Source organism: Pristiophorus japonicus, chromosome 2 (genome assembly GCF_044704955.1).
Source record: "Pristiophorus japonicus isolate sPriJap1 chromosome 2, sPriJap1.hap1, whole genome shotgun sequence".
NCBI classification, from domain to species: Eukaryota; Metazoa; Chordata; class Chondrichthyes; family Pristiophoridae; genus Pristiophorus; species Pristiophorus japonicus.
Window position 1 is genome coordinate 252,914,917 of NC_091978.1, and position 20,346 is coordinate 252,935,262.

The window sequence follows — 20,346 nt, forward strand, 5'->3', positions numbered from 1 at the left end:
GTACAAAAAGGCTAATGGAATGCTAGCCTTTATCTCAAGCGGGTCTGGAATACAAAGAGGAGGAAGTTGTGCTTCAGTTGTACAGAGCCTTGGTCAGACCCTATCTTGGGTATTGCGTTCAGTTTTGGGCACTGAGCCTCAGGAAAGATATATTGGCCTTAGAAAGGGTATAGTGCAGATTCGCCAAAAATATACCAGTGCTTAAAGAATTATGTTATAAGAACAGGTTGTATTAACTTGGCTTTTATTCCCTTAAGCTTAAATGGTTGCGGGGTGATCTAATTGAGGTGTTTAAAATAATAAAAGGGATTCGAAGGGTAGATGCAGAGAAATCCTTTTCTCTGGTGAGGCAATCTCAAACAAGAGGGCATAATCTTAAAATTAGAGCACGGCCAGTTAGAAGTGAAATCAGGAATCACTTTGTTCACACAAATGATAGTGGAAATCTGGAGCTCACTCTGCCAAAAGCCTGTGGATGTGGGCAAATTAAAATTTTCAAGATTGAGATCGCTAGATTTTTGTTAGGGAAGTGTATCAAGAGATATGAAACAAAGATGGGTAAATTGAATTGAGGCACAGATCAGCCTTGATCTAATTGAATGGTGGAACAGACTAAAGGGGCCAGCATGGCCTACTCCTATTTTGTTCCCAATGCTGTTAATGCATTAAGCTCCAAGGTTGACCTAGCTTGAATGGGGTAATCCTGGTAACCTTGGTTAGGGGATAGAGAGGAGTATAGGATAAAGATGGTACCTGTGGTAGGCCACCTTTGAGCTCCTTTTCTTTGCGCATCATCAGTAAAGGGTAACATTGTTTGTGGATTTGCCTCCCTACTTTATATTTTTAGTTCTTCATTTTTTCTCAGTGGCACATTTGTTGTATGCCATTGTTAATTGTATCATATTGTTCTGAGATTCAGTGCTTGAGCTTTTAGCAAAGCTGGAGGGCATCAATCTTCCTGCTTGTAGAGCAGCAACCATCTACAATAACAACAACAACTTGTATTTATATAGTGCCTTTAACATAGTGAAACATCCCAAGGCGCTTCACAGCAGTATTATGAGATAAAACAATTTGACACCAAGCCACATAAATAGTAAGGGCAGGTTTGGTCAAGGAGATAGGTTTTAAAGAGCATCTTGAAGGAGGAAAGAGAGGCGGAGAGGTTTAGGCAGAGAGTTCCAGAGCTTGGGGCCTAGACAACAGAAGGCATGGCCACCAATGCTTGAGCGATTATAATCAGGGATGCTCAAGAGGGCAGAATTAGAGGTTCGCAGATATCTCAGGGGGTTGTGGTGCTGGAGGAGATTATAGAGATAGGGAGGGGGCGAGGCCATGGAGGGATTTGAAAACAAGGATGAGAATTTTGAAATAGAGGCGTTGCTTAACCGAGAGCCAATGTAGGTCAGCAAGCACGGGGTGATGGATGAGTGGGACTTGATGCGAGCTAGGACATGGGCAGTCGAGTTTTGGACCACCTCTAGTTTACATACGATAGAATGAGGGAGGCCAGCCAGGAGTACATTGGAATAGTCAAATCTAGAGGTAACAAAGGCATGGGTGAGGGCTTCAGCAGCAGATGAGTTCAGGCAAGGGCGGAGACGGGCGATGTTACGGAGTTGGATATTGGCGGTCTTAGTTATGCTGCGGATATGTGGTCGAAAGGTCAGTTCAGGGTCAAATATGACACCAAGGTTGCAAAGAGACTGGTTCAGCCTCAGACAGAAGTTGGGGAGAGGGATGGAGTCAATGGCAAGGAACTAAAACAATGGCTCGATTTTCCCAATACAGATGCAGCATCGAAAATCTGGAGTTCCATAATTCAGAATGTTCCGGAATCTGGACTCTGGGGCGAGCCATGGCAGGGTCATCTAGAATCCGCAAAATGTTACGGAATCTGGACACCCTGCCAAATCGTTACCGCTGCCAGCAATGCCCAGGGAAAAGTCATAAAATGAAATCCAACGAACAAAAATTGCAAGAATAAAAACTCCAATCCAACCTGTTCCAGGCCAGGTCTCCACAATCACCACACCGCTGCTCCTGGGTCCGCATGCAAGTCCCTTTAGCCAGAACTAACCATGCTCCGCGCGCAAGTTCCCAGTCAAAATCAAACTCTGCACAGCACACACATCCCTTCGGCCAGAACCAACCAAACTCCACACGCAAGTCCCCTTTGGCTTGCAAAGGTACAGGTGTACAGGACATCAGACTACCTTCCAAAACATACAGGTACAAAAAGAAGAGAGGGAGACTTACGATGTGTTGCGAAGAAGTGAGGACTACAAGGTCTGCGAAGAGAAGAACTACAAAATTGCATCCAAAAACCAGAAATATCGGAACTTGGGCCCAGGCATTTCCAGACTTGGGACGTGCCTCTGGCGTTCCGAAATCTGGAAATGCCCGAACCTAGGCTCGGGCATTGCCAGACTTCGGACATCAGAAACATGTTCGAAAGTCCAAAAAAAACATGAAGTCCGGAATGGCCTCGGTCCTGAGGGTTTCGGATTTTAGGTACTACACCTGTATTCAATTGGTGAAGATTTCTGCTCATCCAGACCTGGATGTTGGACAAGCAGTCTGACAATTCAGAGACCATAGAGGGGCCGCGCGAAGTCATATTGAGTTAGAGCTGGATGTTACCAGCATACATATGGAAACTTATGCTGTGTTTTCAGATGATGTCACCAAGGGGCAACGTGTAGATGAGAAATAGGAGGGGACCAAGGATAGATCTTAAGGAAGTGGCCCTAGAAATAGTAGATGCATTGGTGGTCATTTTCCAACATTCCATGAACTCTGGATCAGTTCCTATGGATTGGAGGGTAGCTAATGTAACCCCACTTTTTAAAAAAGGAGGGAGAGTAAACAGGGAATTATCGACCGGTTAGCCTGACATCGGTAGTGGGGAAAATGCTGGAGTCAATTATTAAAGATGTAATAGCAGCGCATTTGGAAAGCAGTGACAGGATCGGTCCAAGTCAGCATGGATTTATGAAAGGGAAATCATGCTTGACAAATCTTTTAGAGTTTTTTGAGGATGTAACTAGTAGAGTGGATAAGGGAGAACCAGTAGATGTGTATTTGGACTTTCAAAAGGCTTTTGACAAGGTCCCACATGAGATTAGTGTGCAAAATTAAAGCACATGATATTGGGGGTAATATATTGACGTGGCTAGAGAAATGGTTGGCAGACAGGAAGTAAAAAGTGGGAATAAACGGGTCCTTTTCAGAATAGCAGGCAGTGACCAGTGGGGTGCCGCAAGGTTCAGTGCTGGGACCCCAGCTATTTACAATATACATTAATGATTTAGACGAAGGAATTGAATGTAATATCTCCAAGTTTGCAGATGACACTAAGCTGGGTGGCAGTGCGAGCTGCGAGGAGGATGCTAAGAGGCTGCAGGGGGACTTGGACATGTTAGGTGAATGGGCAAATGCATGGCAGATGCAGTATAATGTGGATAATTGTGAGGTTATCCACTTTGGTGGGAAAAACAGGAAGGCAGATTATTAAAAGGGGAGGTGCAACGAGACCTGGGTGTCATGCTACATCAGTCATTGAAGATAGGCATGCAGGTACAGCAGGCAGTAAAGAAAGCAAATGGCATGCTGGCCTTCATAGCGAGGGGATTTTGAGTATAGGAGCAGGGAGGTCTTGCTGCAGTTGTACAGGGCCTTAGTGAGACCACACCTTGAGTATTGTGTGCAGTTTTGGTCTACTAATCTGAGGAAGGACGTGCTTGCTATTGAGGGAGTGCAGCGAAGGTTCACCAGACTGATTCCCGGGATGGCAGGATTGACATATGAGGATAGACTGGATCGGCTAGGCTTATATTCACTGGAATTTAGATGAATGGGAGGGGATCTCATAGAAACGTATAAAATTCTGACGGGACTGGACAGGATAAATGCAGGAAGAATGTTCCCGATGTTGGGGAAGTCCAGAACCAGGGGACACAGTCTAAGGATAAGGGGTAAGCGATATAGGACCGAGATGAGGAGAAACTTTTTCACCTAGAGAGTTATGAACCTGTGGAATTCTCTGCCACAGAAAGTTGTTGAGTCCAGTTCATTGGACATATTCAAAAGGAAGTTAGATGTGGCCCTTACAGCTAAAGAGATCAGGTGGTATGGAGAGAAGGCTGGGGTGGGGTACTGAGGTTGAATGATCAGCCATGATCATATTGAATGACAGTGCAGGTTCGAAGGGCCGAATGGCCTGCTCCTGCACCTATTTTCTATGTTTCAACTGCAGAAAAGGCTGCAGACTAGTCAAGATGGTCGAGGAGGGATAGTTCGACTTTGTCACAGTCACAAAGGATGTCATTTGTGACTTTGATGAGAGCCGTTGCGGTACTGTGGCAGGCACAGAATCCGGATTGGAGGGATTCAAACATGAAATTCCAGGAAAGAGGGGCATGGATTTGGGAGGCGACAACATGTTCAAGGACTTTGGAGAGGAAAAGGAGGTTGGAGATGTGGCAGTAGTTTGCAAGGACGGAGGGTTCCAGAGTTTTTTTTTTGAGGCGAGGGGAGATGACAGCAGATTTGAAGGAGAGGGGGAAAATACCCAAGGAGAGAGTATCGTTAACAATGTCAGCTAATATGGGAGTCAGAAAAGGAAGTTGAGTGGTCAGTAGTTTGGTGGGACTAGGGTCAAGGGAGCAGAAGTGGGTCTCATGAACAGGATGTGCTCGGAAAGGTCATGAGGGGAGATTGGGGGGAAGCTGGAGAAATATGTGAGGTCAGGGCTAGGGCAAGGGGGATCCTTACAGGAAGTTTGGCTCGATGGGCTAGGGAAAAGAAAGGCAGAGGCGCCCGAGCAGATGGTCTCAATCTTAGACACAAAGAAGTCCGTGAGCTCTTCACGCTTATTTTCAGAGGTAAGGGTGGAGACTGGAGAGAGGGATTTAAAGAGGTGGTTTGCAGTGGAGAGTAGAAGCCGGGGTTTATCTTTACATTCGAGAATGATTCATGAATAGTGAGCAATTTTGGCAGTCGAGAGCAGGACCCAATAGTGGGTTATGTGGTCCAGCCATATCTGGCGGTGAATGGCTAAACAAGTTGTTCGCCATATCCGTTCAAGTCTGCGTCCCTTGGACTTAAGGGAGCGATGATCAGGAGGAACAGCTAGGGCATCAAAGGTGGTGGTGAGGGTATGGTTGAGTAGATCGGTAGCTGCAGAAATGTCATGGTGAATGGGGGGGGGGGGCCGAAGGCTGGACAGTTGGGAAGTTCATAAGTGCAGTTCGGAGAGAGTTTTTTCCAGGGGCGGACACAGAAGGAGGTAGGGTTGGGAGGTGGGTGGGGTGGGGGGGGGGAAGGTGGAAGTGGACGGGGAATGTGGGAGGAGTGCGATACGAGGAAGTGGTCAGAGATGGCTTTATCTGCGATTGACACAATGGGAGTAGCGAGGCCACAAGAGATGGCAAGGTCAAGGGGGTGGCTGTGAATATGGGTTGGGCAGTTTACATGGAGGGAGAAATCAGGGAGGATAGGAGGTAGTGAACTCAGAGGAGAGAGAGCATGATGAATTGAGATGGAGGTTGAAATCACCGAGAATGAGAAGTCGTTCGGTGCAGAGGCAGAGCAGGAAAGTAGTAAAGAAATATCAGTAATAACATTCTTATGGTACTTGGGTGGGCGGTAGAGGACGAGAATTTGAAATGAGAGGCGTGGAATAGGGCAATATTATGTATGTAATAACTCGATAGACTGAATACTGTAAACTAACACAGATACAAACCTGGCTCTGCTTTATTAGGGCCCAAGGTGATTACATTACAAGATGGCTTACCTTTTTTACCTGGGCCGCACACACATGCATACAGCCCAATGACCTCCGACAGTGGCGCCACCTGGTGGCTAGTAACCCCAAGCATACATACATGACAATATCCCCCTTTAAGATATTGGTAACAGTCTTTTTACAAATTGAGACGGTCTAGGGCTTTCCGCTCCCAAGTTGATCGCCTCAGTTCAACTCCAGTCTTGGGCAAGCTTTCTGGGTCGGTTATGACTGGGGGCTGGGTAGTCGATTTGATGGGAGTGGCAATGACCATGTCAGGGATTGAAAGTCCAGATTCATTGATGACAGCAGAGTCCCCTAATGACTGAGGGTAGGTTGGTTGGTCACTGATTGTGTCTTCCTCAGCCTGTTCCGGTTCATACATGTGCCGCAGCTTTATCTGATCAACATGTTTCCTGCATGTTTGCCCATTCTTGAGCTTGACGATAAACACTCTTGTTACCCTCCTTGGCCATAACAGTACCGGCAATCCACTTGGGACCTTGACCATAATTTAGTGCATACACAGGATCGTTAACAGAAATGTCGCGTGACACGGCAGAGCGATCATGATACCACTGCTGACTTTGACGTCTGCATTCAACATGATCGTTCAAGTCAGGGTGGAAGAGAGAGAGCCTGGTCTTGAGACCTCTCCATCAATAGTTCAGCAAGGGGGACCCCGGTAAGCGTGTGGGGTCTTGTCCTGTAACTAAGCAATATGCATGAAAAGCGAGTCTGCAGTGAACCTTGAGTTACACGTTTCATACTCTGCGTGATGGTTTGGACAGCACACTCTGCTTAACCATTAGATGCGAGTTTGAATGGTGCTGACCTCACATGTTTGATGCCATTGAGTTTCATGAACTCTTGAAACTCCAAACTAGTGAAGCAAGGTTCGTTGTCGCTTACAACGATGTCGGGCAGACCATGAGTGGCAAACATGACACGAAGGCTCTCAATGGTAGCTGTGGATGTACTGGATGGCAGGATTGTACATTCTATCCACTTGGAATATGCATCCACCACAACTAAAAACATCTTTCCCAGGAAGGGACCTGCAAAATGATGTGGATCCTGGACCATGATTTAGATGGCCACGACCACAGACTCAGCGGCGATTCCGCAGATGCTTTACTTAGCTGCATGCAAGTGTTGCACTGATGCACACATAATTCCAGATCAGAGTCAATTCCAGACCACCATACATGAGACCTGGCAATGGCTTCCATCATGACAATACCGGGATGAGTGCTATGTAGATCATATACAAATTTCTCTCTGCCTTTCTTAGGCACAACAACACGATTACCCCACAATAAACAATCTGACTGAATGGATAGTTCATCTTTGCCTCGGTTGTAAGGTTTGGTTTCATCATCCATTTGCTTGGGTATTGCAGACCAATCACAAGGACACAACGTTTCACAACCAATAATATCGGGTCCTGGTTGGTCCAGGTCTTGTCTTGTTGAGCCGTGACAGGGCTTTCAAAATCATCCATAACTTACAGCAGGTCTGCAGGCTATGGCGTCTCCACCTCCGGTGTGGGCAACGGCAGATGGCTCAGTGCATCAGCACAATTCTCGGTGCCAGGTCTATGGCGAATGACATAATCATAGGCAGATAATGTCAGTGCCCACCTCTAGATGCGGGACAATGCATTGATATTGATACCTTTGTTTTCCGAAAACAATGAAATGAATGGCTTGTGATCTGTTTCCAGTTCAAACCGAAGACCAAACAGGTACTGATGCATCTTTTTAACCTCATACCCACAGGCTAATGCTTCTTTTTCTACCATGCTGGAGGCTCTTTCCATCTTTGACAAACTTTTAGAAGTATACGCAACAGGTTGTAGTTTACCCGACTCAGCAGCTTGTTGGAGCACGCAACCAACTCCATATGACGAAGCATCACAGGCCAATACTAGACGCTTACACGGATCATAATGTACCAGCAGCTTGTTAGAGCAAAGCAGATTAGTAGCTTTCTCAAAAACTCTATCTTGAGACGCACCCCAAACCCAGTTGTCGCCTTTTCTTAGCAGAATGTGCAGTGGCTCTAATGAAGTGCTCAATCTAGGTATGAAATTAACGAAGTAGTTGAGTAGACCAAAGAGCGAACACAACTCCGTCACATTCTTAGGCTTGGGTGCATTTTTGATGGCCTTGGTTTTCGAGTCCATTAGCCTGATGCCGTCAGCAGCAGTTTTTTTCACCAGGAATTCAACTTCCGGTGCCATGAAGATGCACTTTGAACGTTTCAGTCTGAGTCCCACTTTGTCCAGACGATGTAGAACCTCTTCCAAGTTGTTCAGATGTTCGGCGGTGTCACGACCTGTGACCAGAATGTCATCTTGGAACATGACGGTTCTACCGACGGACTTCAGTAGACTCTCCATGTTCCTCTGAAATATGGCTGCAGCCGAGCGAATTCCGAAAGGACACCTGTTGTAGATAAACAGTCCTTTATGAATGTTGATGCACGTAAGTTTCTTCAATGTCTCGACCAGCTCCTGTGTCATGTAGGCCGACGTCAAATCCAGTTTAGTGAACGACTTCCCCCCCGGCTAGCGTTGCAAACAGGTCATCAGTCTTTGGTAACAGGTATTGATCCTGTTTCGAAACTTGGTTGATCGTAACCTTGTAGTCTCCCCAAATCCTGACAGTGCCATCATTCATCAACACAGGAACAATGGGGCTGGCCCATTCATTAAATTCGACCGGTAATATGATCCCTTCACACTGGAGTCTGTCCAGTTTGATTTCGACCTTCTCCCTCATAATGTACGGAACCGCCCGAGCTTTACGATGGACGGGTCTTGCATCCGAGTCCACGTGGATCTTCACCTTGGCTCCCGTGAAATTGCCGATGCCTGGTTCAAATAGTGAGGGGAACTTGCTCAGCACTTGAGCACATGGAGTATTATCCTCCCAACGACAATGCTTTGATATCGTTCCAATTCCATTTTATTTTTTTCTAGCCAATTCCTGCCGAACAGCATTGGACCATTGCCTGGAACAATCCATAACAGTAAATCATGAACCACACCATCATACGACACCTTGACTACTGCACTGCCAATCACCGTTATGAGTTCTTTAGTGTACGTACGCAACTTGGCATTGACTGGACTCAGCTTAGGCCTCACAGCCTTAGTGTCCCACAGCCTGTTGAATGTCCTCTGGCTCATTGTTGATTGACTCGCACCCGTGTCCAATTCCATTGGTACCGGCACACCGTTAAGTTTCACCTTAATCATTATTGGTTGGCTTTTTGTAAGGAACGAATACAGTCCATACATTTCCTCCTCTGGTATCTCAGATTGCATATCCGGATCCGCGCTATGCTGGTCATCATCCTCCACGTGGTGCGGTGAATTCCGACACATCCTGGCCCTCAGGCTTGTAGAAGCAATATCGTGAGATGATGATGTCTTCTTCTGGTTTGAGATGGTCACATACCCGAGCACGCAATTCCTCATAGTCCTTGTCCGTTGGGCGTGCAGGTGAGAGAAGATTCTTTGAGTACATAGATTTTCGGACCGCAACTCGTGAGGAAGGCCGCCCTGCGCCTAACTACGTCAGTGGGTTCCTCCATTTTGTTGGCAACGAAGTACTTGTCCACGTGGGCTACAAAATCTGCCCAGTCCCCCCTCCTTCCACGAATCTCTCCAGAATTTCAATTGTGCTCATTTTTGCAAGTGAAGGTTCTTAAGTTACCTCGTCACCAAATGTTATGTATGTAATAACTCGATAGACTGAATACTGTAAACTAACACTGGTACGAACCTGGCTCTGCTTTATTCGGGCCCAAAGTGATTACATTACATGACGGCTTGACTTTTATACCTGGGCCGCACACACGTGCATACAGCCCAATGGCCTCCGACAGTGGCGCCACCTGGTGGCTAGTAACGCCAAGCATACATACATGACAGGCGAGATGCTCAAAGAAGGAGAAAGTGCCGGAAGAGTAAGGGGACAGACCAAGGTCTGATTTGCTGATGAGAGCCAGACCGCCACCACGGCGGTCTGGACGGGGCAAGTGGTGGAAGGTATAGCCAGGCGGGAAGCCTTCACTTAAGGGTAAGGTGTCATTGCCTTCAACCAGGTTTCCGTCAAAGTCATGATGTTGATGCCATCATCCACGATAAGCTCATGAATGGCAAGGGCCTTGTTCGCAACCGAATGGACATTCTGGAGGGAGATGCGGAGATCAGCGCTGCGGGTGGGTGGGTAGATGGGGTGGGGGCGGGGGGGGGGGGTGGAGTTGGATGGGGAGGAGATTGGCAAGATTAGCCCCCAGTGGGCACGCTGGGTGAGAAGGTCGGCGAGAGATTATGATGGGTCAGTTGGGGTTGCTGCACGTAAGGAGGTAGCGATGAATGCCTCGATGCGCCCTTCGTAGGATGCCTAGAAAGGCACAGACGGAAGTTGTAGGCTTATCTATGAGGGAGTCAAGCCTAGGACGGTGTCAGGAGAGTAGGAACGTCGAAGAGTAATGAAGGATTGAGGTAGAGATTTGGGAGGACAGAGTATCTGAGAGAGGAGAGATGAAACGAGGCATGATGACCTGGGAGCATGGTCAGGGAGGGATAAAGAGAAAAGAAAAGAGGGGGAAAAGTGGAGAAGTATTGAATGACTTGGGTCTGGAGCGGCAGCCAAAGCGTGCACGCGAATTGACAGGGGAAAAACTCCAGTTACATGGACCTGTTTACACTTCCGACATAATCCCCGCCCCGCTTGCAGCCATGTACTCACCTGGGAAAGGCACAAAACAAGAGAAAAAGAAACAAGTTTCAAATGAATTTTAAAAAATGGCTGCACCCAGTACATTCGGTACCCGACTGTTACAATAAAATGTTACAATATCTATAATTTGCCAACTGTCAGCGGACAGGTGCAGACTTAAATGGAACAAATAAGCTGACTGCCTGAAACAAGGACCCTAAATCCAACAAAAAACTTGTTCTGTTCAAGTGATTGTCCCTCCATAGGTTCAGTGAGCATAGGCACTGAAGCCTGGTCTGCTGGTATCACCTATACTATGCCTTTTACTACAATAGAAATGATTGCAGATTGCTGCTTAAGAGTCGAATTCGGCTTGTTGCACCGGTCTAAGCGCTCCCAGGGCTCCCTCTGCCTGGACAGCTGAAATCTGAAAACTGTTCAGTTATTTAAAGAATAGCCCGCGGGGGATTTCCACATACACGCGCACACACACAGTCCTGAACTCCAATTGAGGGGGATGGAAGATGCCTGTGCGTGGATTTTTTTAACCTGTGGTGACCGTTGCACATCAGCCACCACACGGGCTCGATAGAGCTAGGCCTTTATCCAGTGGCAAGGGTTGAACCAGGATGACTGGAGATTTATAGCCCCGACCTGCGGTGGTGTTCTCCCACAATGGCAATAAGTATGCTGTAGCCAAGTGACACTTTTTGGGACTCTTTTAATAGAGATGTGGCTTAAGTGTTGGATAATGAAGAAGCTTTATAGTGGAAATAGAGAAACCAAACTTAACTGGTGGCTAGGCTTTCCTTTGGCCATGCATTGCCAGAATTTCACTTTGGTCTGGACTATATGGTACCATTGTTGCCTGCCTTTGCAACCTTCATTGCTTTTTCAATCAAGGGATATTCCAAGAGTTTTGGATACCCCGTCTACATATGAACTAAGATTAGGTTGTCCCAAAGGTTTTTAAAGTGGTCATAATGATGGTGTATATTTGCTGTGTGACTTGCACCTTCTTTCCAGGCCTAAATGTTTACTTTGAAATAAAGTATGAAGCACATAGCAGCATAAATAATGAAGTTCATCTAATTAAATATAATTTCTACTACTGAATCTCAGCATAATGCACCTACTTCTGACTCAATGATTTGTAACTCATGCAGGCACCTCACTTGGGGACGTAAATCCAATTTTTGAATTATGAAAGTAATTCTGATTTCAAGTATACATGTTTAGGCAATACAGGTTGCAGCTACCAATAGAAGCTGTCCGTACTTCATAGAGTAAGGAGCTGAAATGTTGGGATCTTTTGGGACATAAGTTGGCCTGAAGACCAACTCTCCAAATTTAAAGTGGTTTTTGCATGTATTTTCCAAACTCAGCACATATCCTTGCTGAAGGGGGCAGGGGAACCTTCTTCCAAGGGCTGGGTCCAATATAGAGCTAATCATGTAAAACTGGAGTGTAACTTTGGCGACACTTTGCAACTTTGCAGATGTGTCGGTAAGGATAGTCCTGACAAGAAATACCTCATCATAAGCAGCACTCAAGGATAAACTGGATAAAAGCTGAACAGTGATGGTAGCAATAATCATGCTATATTTTTCATTGGGATATCATTAAAGGTTTTCAATGCTAGAACTACATGTGATCATCCTAATTAGCAGAGAAAATTGTTAAAGCAACATGAATTACTGAACCAAAATTACTGATTCACTCAATTGTTTTGTATACAGCTCTGGTATTTAAAACTGTGTATCTGCACCTTGGGGAAAGTAATTGTTACATTTGGATAATATGCTAAAAGCTAATATTTCACACCCATTATGTTTGTGACTTTTTGGCTGTCCAGATTGGGTGTCCTCCCTAGTATATTAAATGGAGGGTAAATGGGATCATTTTTATAATTTTGAACAATATTCATTTTTGAAAATGTTATTCTTAAATGTTTTTGTAGGAAGATTTGTGACCCAGGCCTCACTGCATTTGAACCTGAAGCACTGGGCAACTTGGTTGAAGGAATGGATTTCCACAGATTCTACTTTGAAAATGGTACACAATGTGGACATTATTTCTAGTTTTCTAAAGAGTTCAATTTTGGTATGATTTCATTATTAAATAAATGTACATCTCTTTTTGTAGCTTTGTCTAAGAACCACAAGCCAATTCACACCATTATATTGAACCCTCATGTCCATCTGATTGGTGATGATGCAGCCTGTATCGCATACATCCGCCTCACACAGTACATCGATGGCAGTAGCATGCCAAAAACCATGCAGACCGAGGAAACCAGAGTCTGGCATCGCCGTGATGGGAAGTGGCAAAATGTTCACTTCCACCGCTCAGGAGCCCCATCTGTACCTGTCAAGTAAGATGAATTTCTATGTTGATGAAGTACACAAAGAGTTGGATATTTCAAAATTGCAGCGATAAAATGAGAAATTCTCTATTTACAGAAATTATTATCTTTTTTTTAAAATAAAGTAAGATTCATATTACATGATATTTATAAAGAAAATGAATAAGAAGAAAATAAAGGACTCTTAATAAAGTTGTGGACAATCTGAAAAATAGTTTTTCATTTTTGGGAATTAGCCATATAATGGGCCCAAGTTTCCACTCGATAAAAAACGGGCGCCCCTCCGAGCTGGGCGCCCGTTTTTCGCGCCACAAAGTGCACCTAAAAAAACCCTCCGTATTCTCCACCTCCCTGCAGGTCCTCTGGCCCTCGGCGCGGCGCAGCAGGAGCTGTAGGGGGCGGAGCTAGGACCCTGCGCCGAAAACAATGCCGGGAGCTCTGCACATGCGCGCTACAGTAGGCACGCAAGTGCAGTAGCTCCAGGCGCCCGAAACTGTGTGGGAGGGGCCCGAAGCACGCAGCCCCTAGCCCTGGCCAAATGGCCTCACTGGGGCTGCGTGAATAAGGCTCCTCCCACAGCCAGCTCCTGCTTCCTGCCGACTCCCGCTCCTGCTTCCCCCCCCGACCCGACTCGACCCGTCTGCCGCTCCCACCCGACTCGACCCGACTCTACTCTCGCCCCCGGACTGGATCCGACCTGACCTCCCCCTCCCCGACCTGACCTCCCCCTCCCCGACCTGACCTCCCTCTCTCCCTCCCTCCCTCCCCCGCCGACCCGAACCGAACCTCTCTCCCCGACCCGACCCAACGCCACCTACCTCTGGTGCTGGGGACGAGCCCTGCCCAAAATCTCGGGCTCGGCCCGTTCAGCCTTCGGTCCCGACGGCAAACCGCTTCCTAAAGGCATGCCTGAAGAACTTTCACACAGGTAGGAAGATGGTTTATTTAATCTTTTCTTTGCTTATAAATGTTTATTCAGGTTGGATTTATTTGTATAATATTTGTATAAGTATAACTAAGGATTTATTGTAGAATTTAATGACTTCCCTTCCCCCCCCCCCCCCACCTCATTCTCTACGCCTAATTTGTAACCTGCGCCTGATTTTTTAATGTGTAGACAAGGTTTTTTCAGTTCTACAAAAATCTTCACTTGCTCCATTCTAAGTTAGTTTGGAGTACGTTTTCACTGTGGAAACTTTGAAATCAGGTGTGAGTAGCCGGACACGCCCCCTTTTGAAGAAAAAATTCTGTTCCAAAGTAGAACTGTTCTACCTGACTAGAACTGCAGAAAAAAAAATGTGGAGAATTGCGATTTCTAAGATAGTCCGTTCTCCTCCAGTTGCTCCTAAAAATCAGGCGCAAATCATGTGGAAACTTGGGCCCATAGTGTCCACTACTGCATGGCTCTAAGATTTATGAAGTTAGGCCTTCTGTTTTAAAGTCAGGATAAATTGAACCACAGCATTTATTCAATAACTTAAAACTCTATTTAAAAATCAGTATTAAAACCAAATATAGTTTAATTCTTTTCAGTTTGAGAATTAAGATGCAATATCTGAACAATAAAGTGGGGGAGCAGGGAAGAGGTTCCTGATAGAATATGCAGCTGAAACAGAAATGCTCAATACTCGAGGTCCATCAACATGATGTCCTAAGCTTGTTTTTTTTAATGACAGTCACGCACGCACGTCTGGCCTCATCTTTTCTGGCCCTTTAATCTTTGAAGCAGGCCACAACATTTAATAATGTTTAAGCCCTTCCCATTTTTGGCATCACTATAGAATGCTCCTAAAAGTGTGAGAAACAAAGTGTTTTAATACATTTTTCCAAATTATTTGAACTTGGCTTATCATTCCTTTCCCACCATTTGTAGCACTCATTTGGGGTGTTTGGATTTTACAAGACTTGAGCATGTCTGCTGACACTTCAGGCAGTGCTGTACTATCAATGGTGCCGTCATCAAGAAGAGACTTTAAGCCAAGTCAGCATCTGCCCTCAGGTGGATCCTATTTGAAGAAGAACAGGGTAGTTCTCCCATGGTGTCTTGGCTAAGGTTTATCCTTCAACCAACTTCTTCAAAAGCAGATTAAATGGTCATTTATCTTACTGATGTTTCTGGGACCTTGTGCACATATTGGCTGCAGTGTTTCCCTACATTACAGTAGTGACTGCACGTCAAAAATAATTTATTGGTTGTAAAATGGTTTTGGATGTTCTGAGGCACTTTAAAAATGAAAGTTCTTTTTTACTCAATTTGAAAAATTATTTACTTAACTATATAATAAGTCTATACCAAAGGATGCTTCAATTAACAGAAAAGGCCAATATATATGCTAGGCTTTTAAACAATCTGGGATTAAGGGAAAACTATAGGATTCTTAGATTTATGGGAAAAATAAATAGCAATGAAAGGAAGAGAGCTGCCATGCCAAAGACAAGTAACATTAATGGCCAAGGGTCTGTTTAAAAGCATCCACTGGGAGGGATAGAAGGGTACGGCGGGAGTTAATTTATTTCTTTGTTTTATGTACACTGACTGCCACAAGAGATATTTGAAATGTATGTTTTTTGTTTGCAATCATGTTTAAATTTGGGGGGTGGGGGCGCGCGGCGGGGGACGAGCGGGGATTGGTGATTTTAAAAGTTTAGGATTTGAATAATTTTATGTCTAGCTCAGTTCTTGGCTTTGTTCATGATGGTAGAAATTTGAACTTCATTTCTGTTCTTTGTTTTAGCTAAAAGAAGTGGTGCCACTGCTGGATTCTCAGCACTCATTATGGACTGGAAGATCACAATCACATTATAGGCACTTCCAGTCTATTTTAACGCATGTTTCTGAATGCATGAAGCTCTGACGGTGCACTTGTGATATGTCCTTTGTCAATTCCATCCATAAATTTTTGTTTGCACTCCATGGGAAGAAATGCTACAAGGAGAACAAAACCAAAGGAAGGGAAAATATTGAAAGTACTTTTTAATCTTTTATTTATGCCAGGTTTCTTAACTTGTTATAATTGTAAACGTCTAAAAAAAATGTATTTTTTTCTGGATTATCAAATATTTTAAAAAGCTACTGTACCCCCTTAATCTGTAAGAAAACATTCATATTCTCTGATTGCAGAAATACTTTTATAATAAATATTAAGGTGGCAGGGCGCGAATACATGCAGTTCCAAAACTTGTTTTACAAACTGGAATTATCCAGTCAGGGCTGGCTGTATCAGCCTAGAAGCAGTACCTACTGCAGTAGCTGAACAGCCTTTTTCATTCATTTGGGGTTTTTTTCTAGCTGAAACATATGAGACAAAATCATAGAATCAGTATCTACAAAACGAGTAAATTTTGATGTGCTAGTACTATTTTATTTGTTGTATTTCATATCAATATCATCTAGGATCATTTTCAAGTTGATATTTAATTTTTATTCATTTTGGGTGCAATACATTTCAGTAAATCAAGCTTGCTTTCATTATGCTGATGTGCAGATCGTGATTTGAGTCAAATGCTTATTGCTTCGGTGGGAATAGAGTTTAGAATTTTGTGATCTATGTTAACCTGCTTGTTGGTAGTTAATCATAGTATCAAATTTAATAAAGAAACACAAGACCTTGAAATTTAAACACTGAATATAGTGGATCTCTGTGATGTACGTGCATCATTTATATAAGAACTTCCTTGCCTAGGCAGCTGATCAAACAAATTCCGATCATTTTAAAATTTTTATTTTTCTCCTATGAACGCAGGGATTAATGCTTTTGATGTCATCTGTGAAAAATTGGTTATTGATACTTTGTGAACTGGATAATATTTGCTTCTGCTTCTGTATATTTGTGAGATGTTCTCGTAAAAGATTCAAGTTACCAGACATATCCTTTTTTGGAGGGGGTGGTTCCTTCTTTTAAAATGCTTGTTTCTTCGCTGCTTGTATACTTATAGGGTTATACTGCAGTGCTGAATAGTGCATGGTATCTCAATTGATGTTTTCAGTGATTGTTGGCAGTCATCAGACTCTCTTCAGTAGTTAATTCCTGGCAAAATTCATTTATTTGCATTATTTCAACTTGCGTGTTAGCCCAAAAAATAGAACGGTTTAGCTGCTATTACTAGTGAAATAGATGGCAATAAAGTGTACCCATTACATGGATTCAGAAATTGTGTTTAAATAAGCATGTACATTTATGGGCCATATTAATCTGCCAATAAGATCTAAGAAAAATAGGGAAAAATCTGCATTTTCTTTTTTGGTGACTGGCTGTAGTAACATAAGTGTATTAAAATCTATATGTGTAATCTTGAAATTTTAATACCGCATGTGGTGTTAAAGTAGTATTAATGACTAAGTCTGTCTTCCACACCCAGTTCTGCAGAGCGGCGTTTGGTTTTTCCACCACAATTGAAATGATACTTAAGTTCTGTCATTCTGCAAAGCTGCTGTTTATCATGGGACACAGTGTACAGAATTCTTGCCATAATGGTAAATGATTGATATATTAAAACAAAATAAATTTCTGATTATTTCTCCTGATTGCCTGTTCTCTGTAGTGTGTGCATGTGTGTGTTTATTTCATTTCAAAAATCCAAATGTTTGAATGAGAAATCTGACATATCTTGGAACTGAGCTTCTGTTTCAGGTATTCAGGGTGTTTCGAAATGTTTTGTGTTCTTTGCTGTGACAAAATAAATGTTAACGAGCACAGAAAATGGTGCCAAAGCATTAAAATTAATGAGCTCAAAATTGGCCAGAGGTCGCTCTGTTTTGTTTTTGGAGCAACTTGATTTTTCTGGAGTATCTTAAAAATCCCCATTTTGCACATTCAATTTGCGCCAGTGTAAGTGAGCTAATTACGATTTTTTTAGTTTAATTTTTCTCAAAAGGGGGCATTACCAGCCACTTACGCCAGTTTTGGCCACTTTGGCCAGCTTATAGTTACTCCAAAATCTACTTAGGCCAGCGTACGTGGCCACTTCAGAAAACCCTTGCGGAGAGTTAAGAAATCAGCGCAGGTAGGTACATCAAAGGCCAGCAGAACTTAGTGACTTGACTAAAAAATGTGAATAGGATCAAACAGCTATACAGGACATCATATGATAAACTTCGCAAAGTTAATTTACTATACAACAGAAGCATTCATGGAAGCTTAAGCTACAAAAATAAAAGACGTAAAAGATAGTTGAATTAAATTGCCCTAATCTCACAACTAATTTAAACAACTATTTGCAATAATTATACTGGGCCAAAATTGAGCCCATATTATCTAAATAAAGTCTACTTCAATAAATAAGAGATTCTCTGTGTTCCTCCATCACTTCTGTTCTTCTTTCACAATAGCACCAGGTGAATAGGCTTGACAAATGGTCACCACTATTCATAAAATTCTGACGGGATTGGACAGGTTAGATGCAGGAAGAATGTTCCCGATGTTGGGGAAGTCCAGAACCAGGGGACATAGTCTAAGGATAAGGGGTAAGCCATTTAAGACCAAGATGAGGAGAAACTTCTTCACTCAGAGAATTATGAACCTGTGGAATTCTCTACCACAGAAAGTTGTTGAGGCCAGTTCGTTAGATATATTCAAAGGGGAATCAGATGTGGCCCTTACGGCTAAAGGGATCAAGGGATATGGAGAGAAAGCAGGAATGGGGTACTGAAGTTTCATGATCAGCCATGATCATATTGAATGGTGGTGCAGGCTCGAAGGGCCAAATGGCCTACTCCTGCATCTATTTTCTATGTTTCTATGATAGTGGGCATTTCGGCAATGGTAATGCCATTGTCAAGGGGAGGTAGTTCGTCTCTCACTTGTTGGAAATAGTCACTGCCTTGCACTTGTGTGGCGCGAATGTTACTTGCCACTTATCAGCCCAAACCTGAATGTCATCTAGGTCATGCTAAATGTGTACATGAACTGCCTCATTATCTGAGAAGTTGCAAATGGCACTGAACACTGCAGTCATCAGCGAACATCCCCACTTCTGATCTTATGATGGAGGGAAGATCATTGATGAAGCAACTGTAGATGGTTGGGCTTAGGACACTGCCCTAAGGAACTCCTACAGCGATCTCCTGGGACTGTGATGATTGACCTCCAACCACCACGGCCATCTTCCTTTGTGCTAGGTATGACTCTAGCCAGTGGAGTGTTTTCTACCCGATTCCCACTGACTTCAGTTTTACTAGGGCTCCTTGATGCCACACTCGGTCAAATGCTGACTTGATGTCAAGGGCAGTCAATTTCATCTCATCTCTGAAATTCAGTTCCTTTGTTCATGTTTGGACCAAGACTGTAATGAGGGCTGGAAACACGTGATCCTGGCGGAACCCAAACGAGGCATCGCTGAGCAGGTTATTGGTAAGTGCCGCTTAATAGCACTGTTGATGACACCCATCACTTTGCTGATGATCGAGAGTAGACTGATGGGGTGGTAATTGGTCAGATTACATTTGCCCTGCTTTTTGTGGATAGGGCATACATGAACAGTTTTCCACATTATCACATAGATGCCAGCAATGTAGCTGTAGTGGCATAGCTTGGCTAGAGGCGTGGTTAGTTCTGGAACACAAATCTTCACCCTGGCTGTTATTGGGGCCCATAGCCTTTGCTGTATCCAGTGCGCTCAGACGTTTCTTGATATCATGTGGAGTGAATCGAATTGGCTAAAGACTGGCTTCTGTGATTTTTTTTGTTCATTCCTGCGATGTGCATATCACTGGCAAGGCCAGCATTTTTTGTCCATTTCTAATTGCCCTTGCTGGCGACATCAGGAGGAGGCCAATATGGATCATTCATTCAGCACTTCTGGCTGAAGATGGTTGCAAATGCTTTCGCCTTGTCTTTTGCACTCGCGTGCTGGGTTCTGCCATTGAGAATGGGAATACCACTAAGCAGCGTGAGAAGAACAGCTCAGCAACAGACCTTAAAGCAGCCCAACCAGCACCAACTGACCTGAAGATAAGAAGTAAAAAGAACCAAAACAAAAGGTGACATCACAGGAAAGAAGGGAAGTGATTGGTTGGTGAGTTTTTCTCTCTTTTCTGGGGACTTGGCTTGAATTAAGAGCAGGGAATTTTTAAAAATTGATTAATTAAATACATTAGAGATGGTAGGGCAGGTGATGTGTCACTGCTGCTGCATGTGGGAGCTGGTTGACCCCATTGAGGTCCACAGTGACCACATCTGCAGCAAGTGTCTGCAGCTCGAGGAACTTCTGCTCCTGGAGTCTGAGATGCGCACATTACGACACATCAGGGAGGGGGAGTGTTACCTGGACGCCACGATCCAGGAGCTAGTCACACCAATTGGATTAATTAATTCAAATTCAATCTGTGGTCAGGGGCAGGAGGGTATGACTACAAGTGAGGAAGGTATGGGGACTCAGGATGTAGTGATGGAGGAGCCTCAGCTCTTGCTCTTGTCCAACAGGTTCGAGGCTCTTACTCCCTGTGTGGACGAGAG

At 44.2% G+C, this 20,346-nt stretch overlaps 1 protein-coding gene across 4 annotated transcripts in view; it reads left to right on the forward strand.

The window, feature by feature from the left end:
* Positions 1-17,413, forward strand: part of LOC139245448 (calcium/calmodulin-dependent protein kinase type II subunit delta) — a 539,947-nt gene extending 522,534 nt beyond the window's left edge. For 3 of the 4 annotated variants that reach the window (XM_070871168.1, XM_070871167.1, XM_070871169.1), the window contains 2 exons: positions 12,488-12,582; positions 12,673-12,905. In XM_070871168.1, coding sequence (XP_070727269.1) covers positions 12,488-12,582; positions 12,673-12,905 — 328 coding nt within the window. Of the gene's footprint in view, positions 1-12,487; positions 12,583-12,672; positions 12,906-15,627 lie in introns of those variants that run through there. The other variant, XM_070871166.1, reaches the window with a different exon arrangement.
* Positions 17,414-20,346: the final 2,933 nt, after the last annotated feature.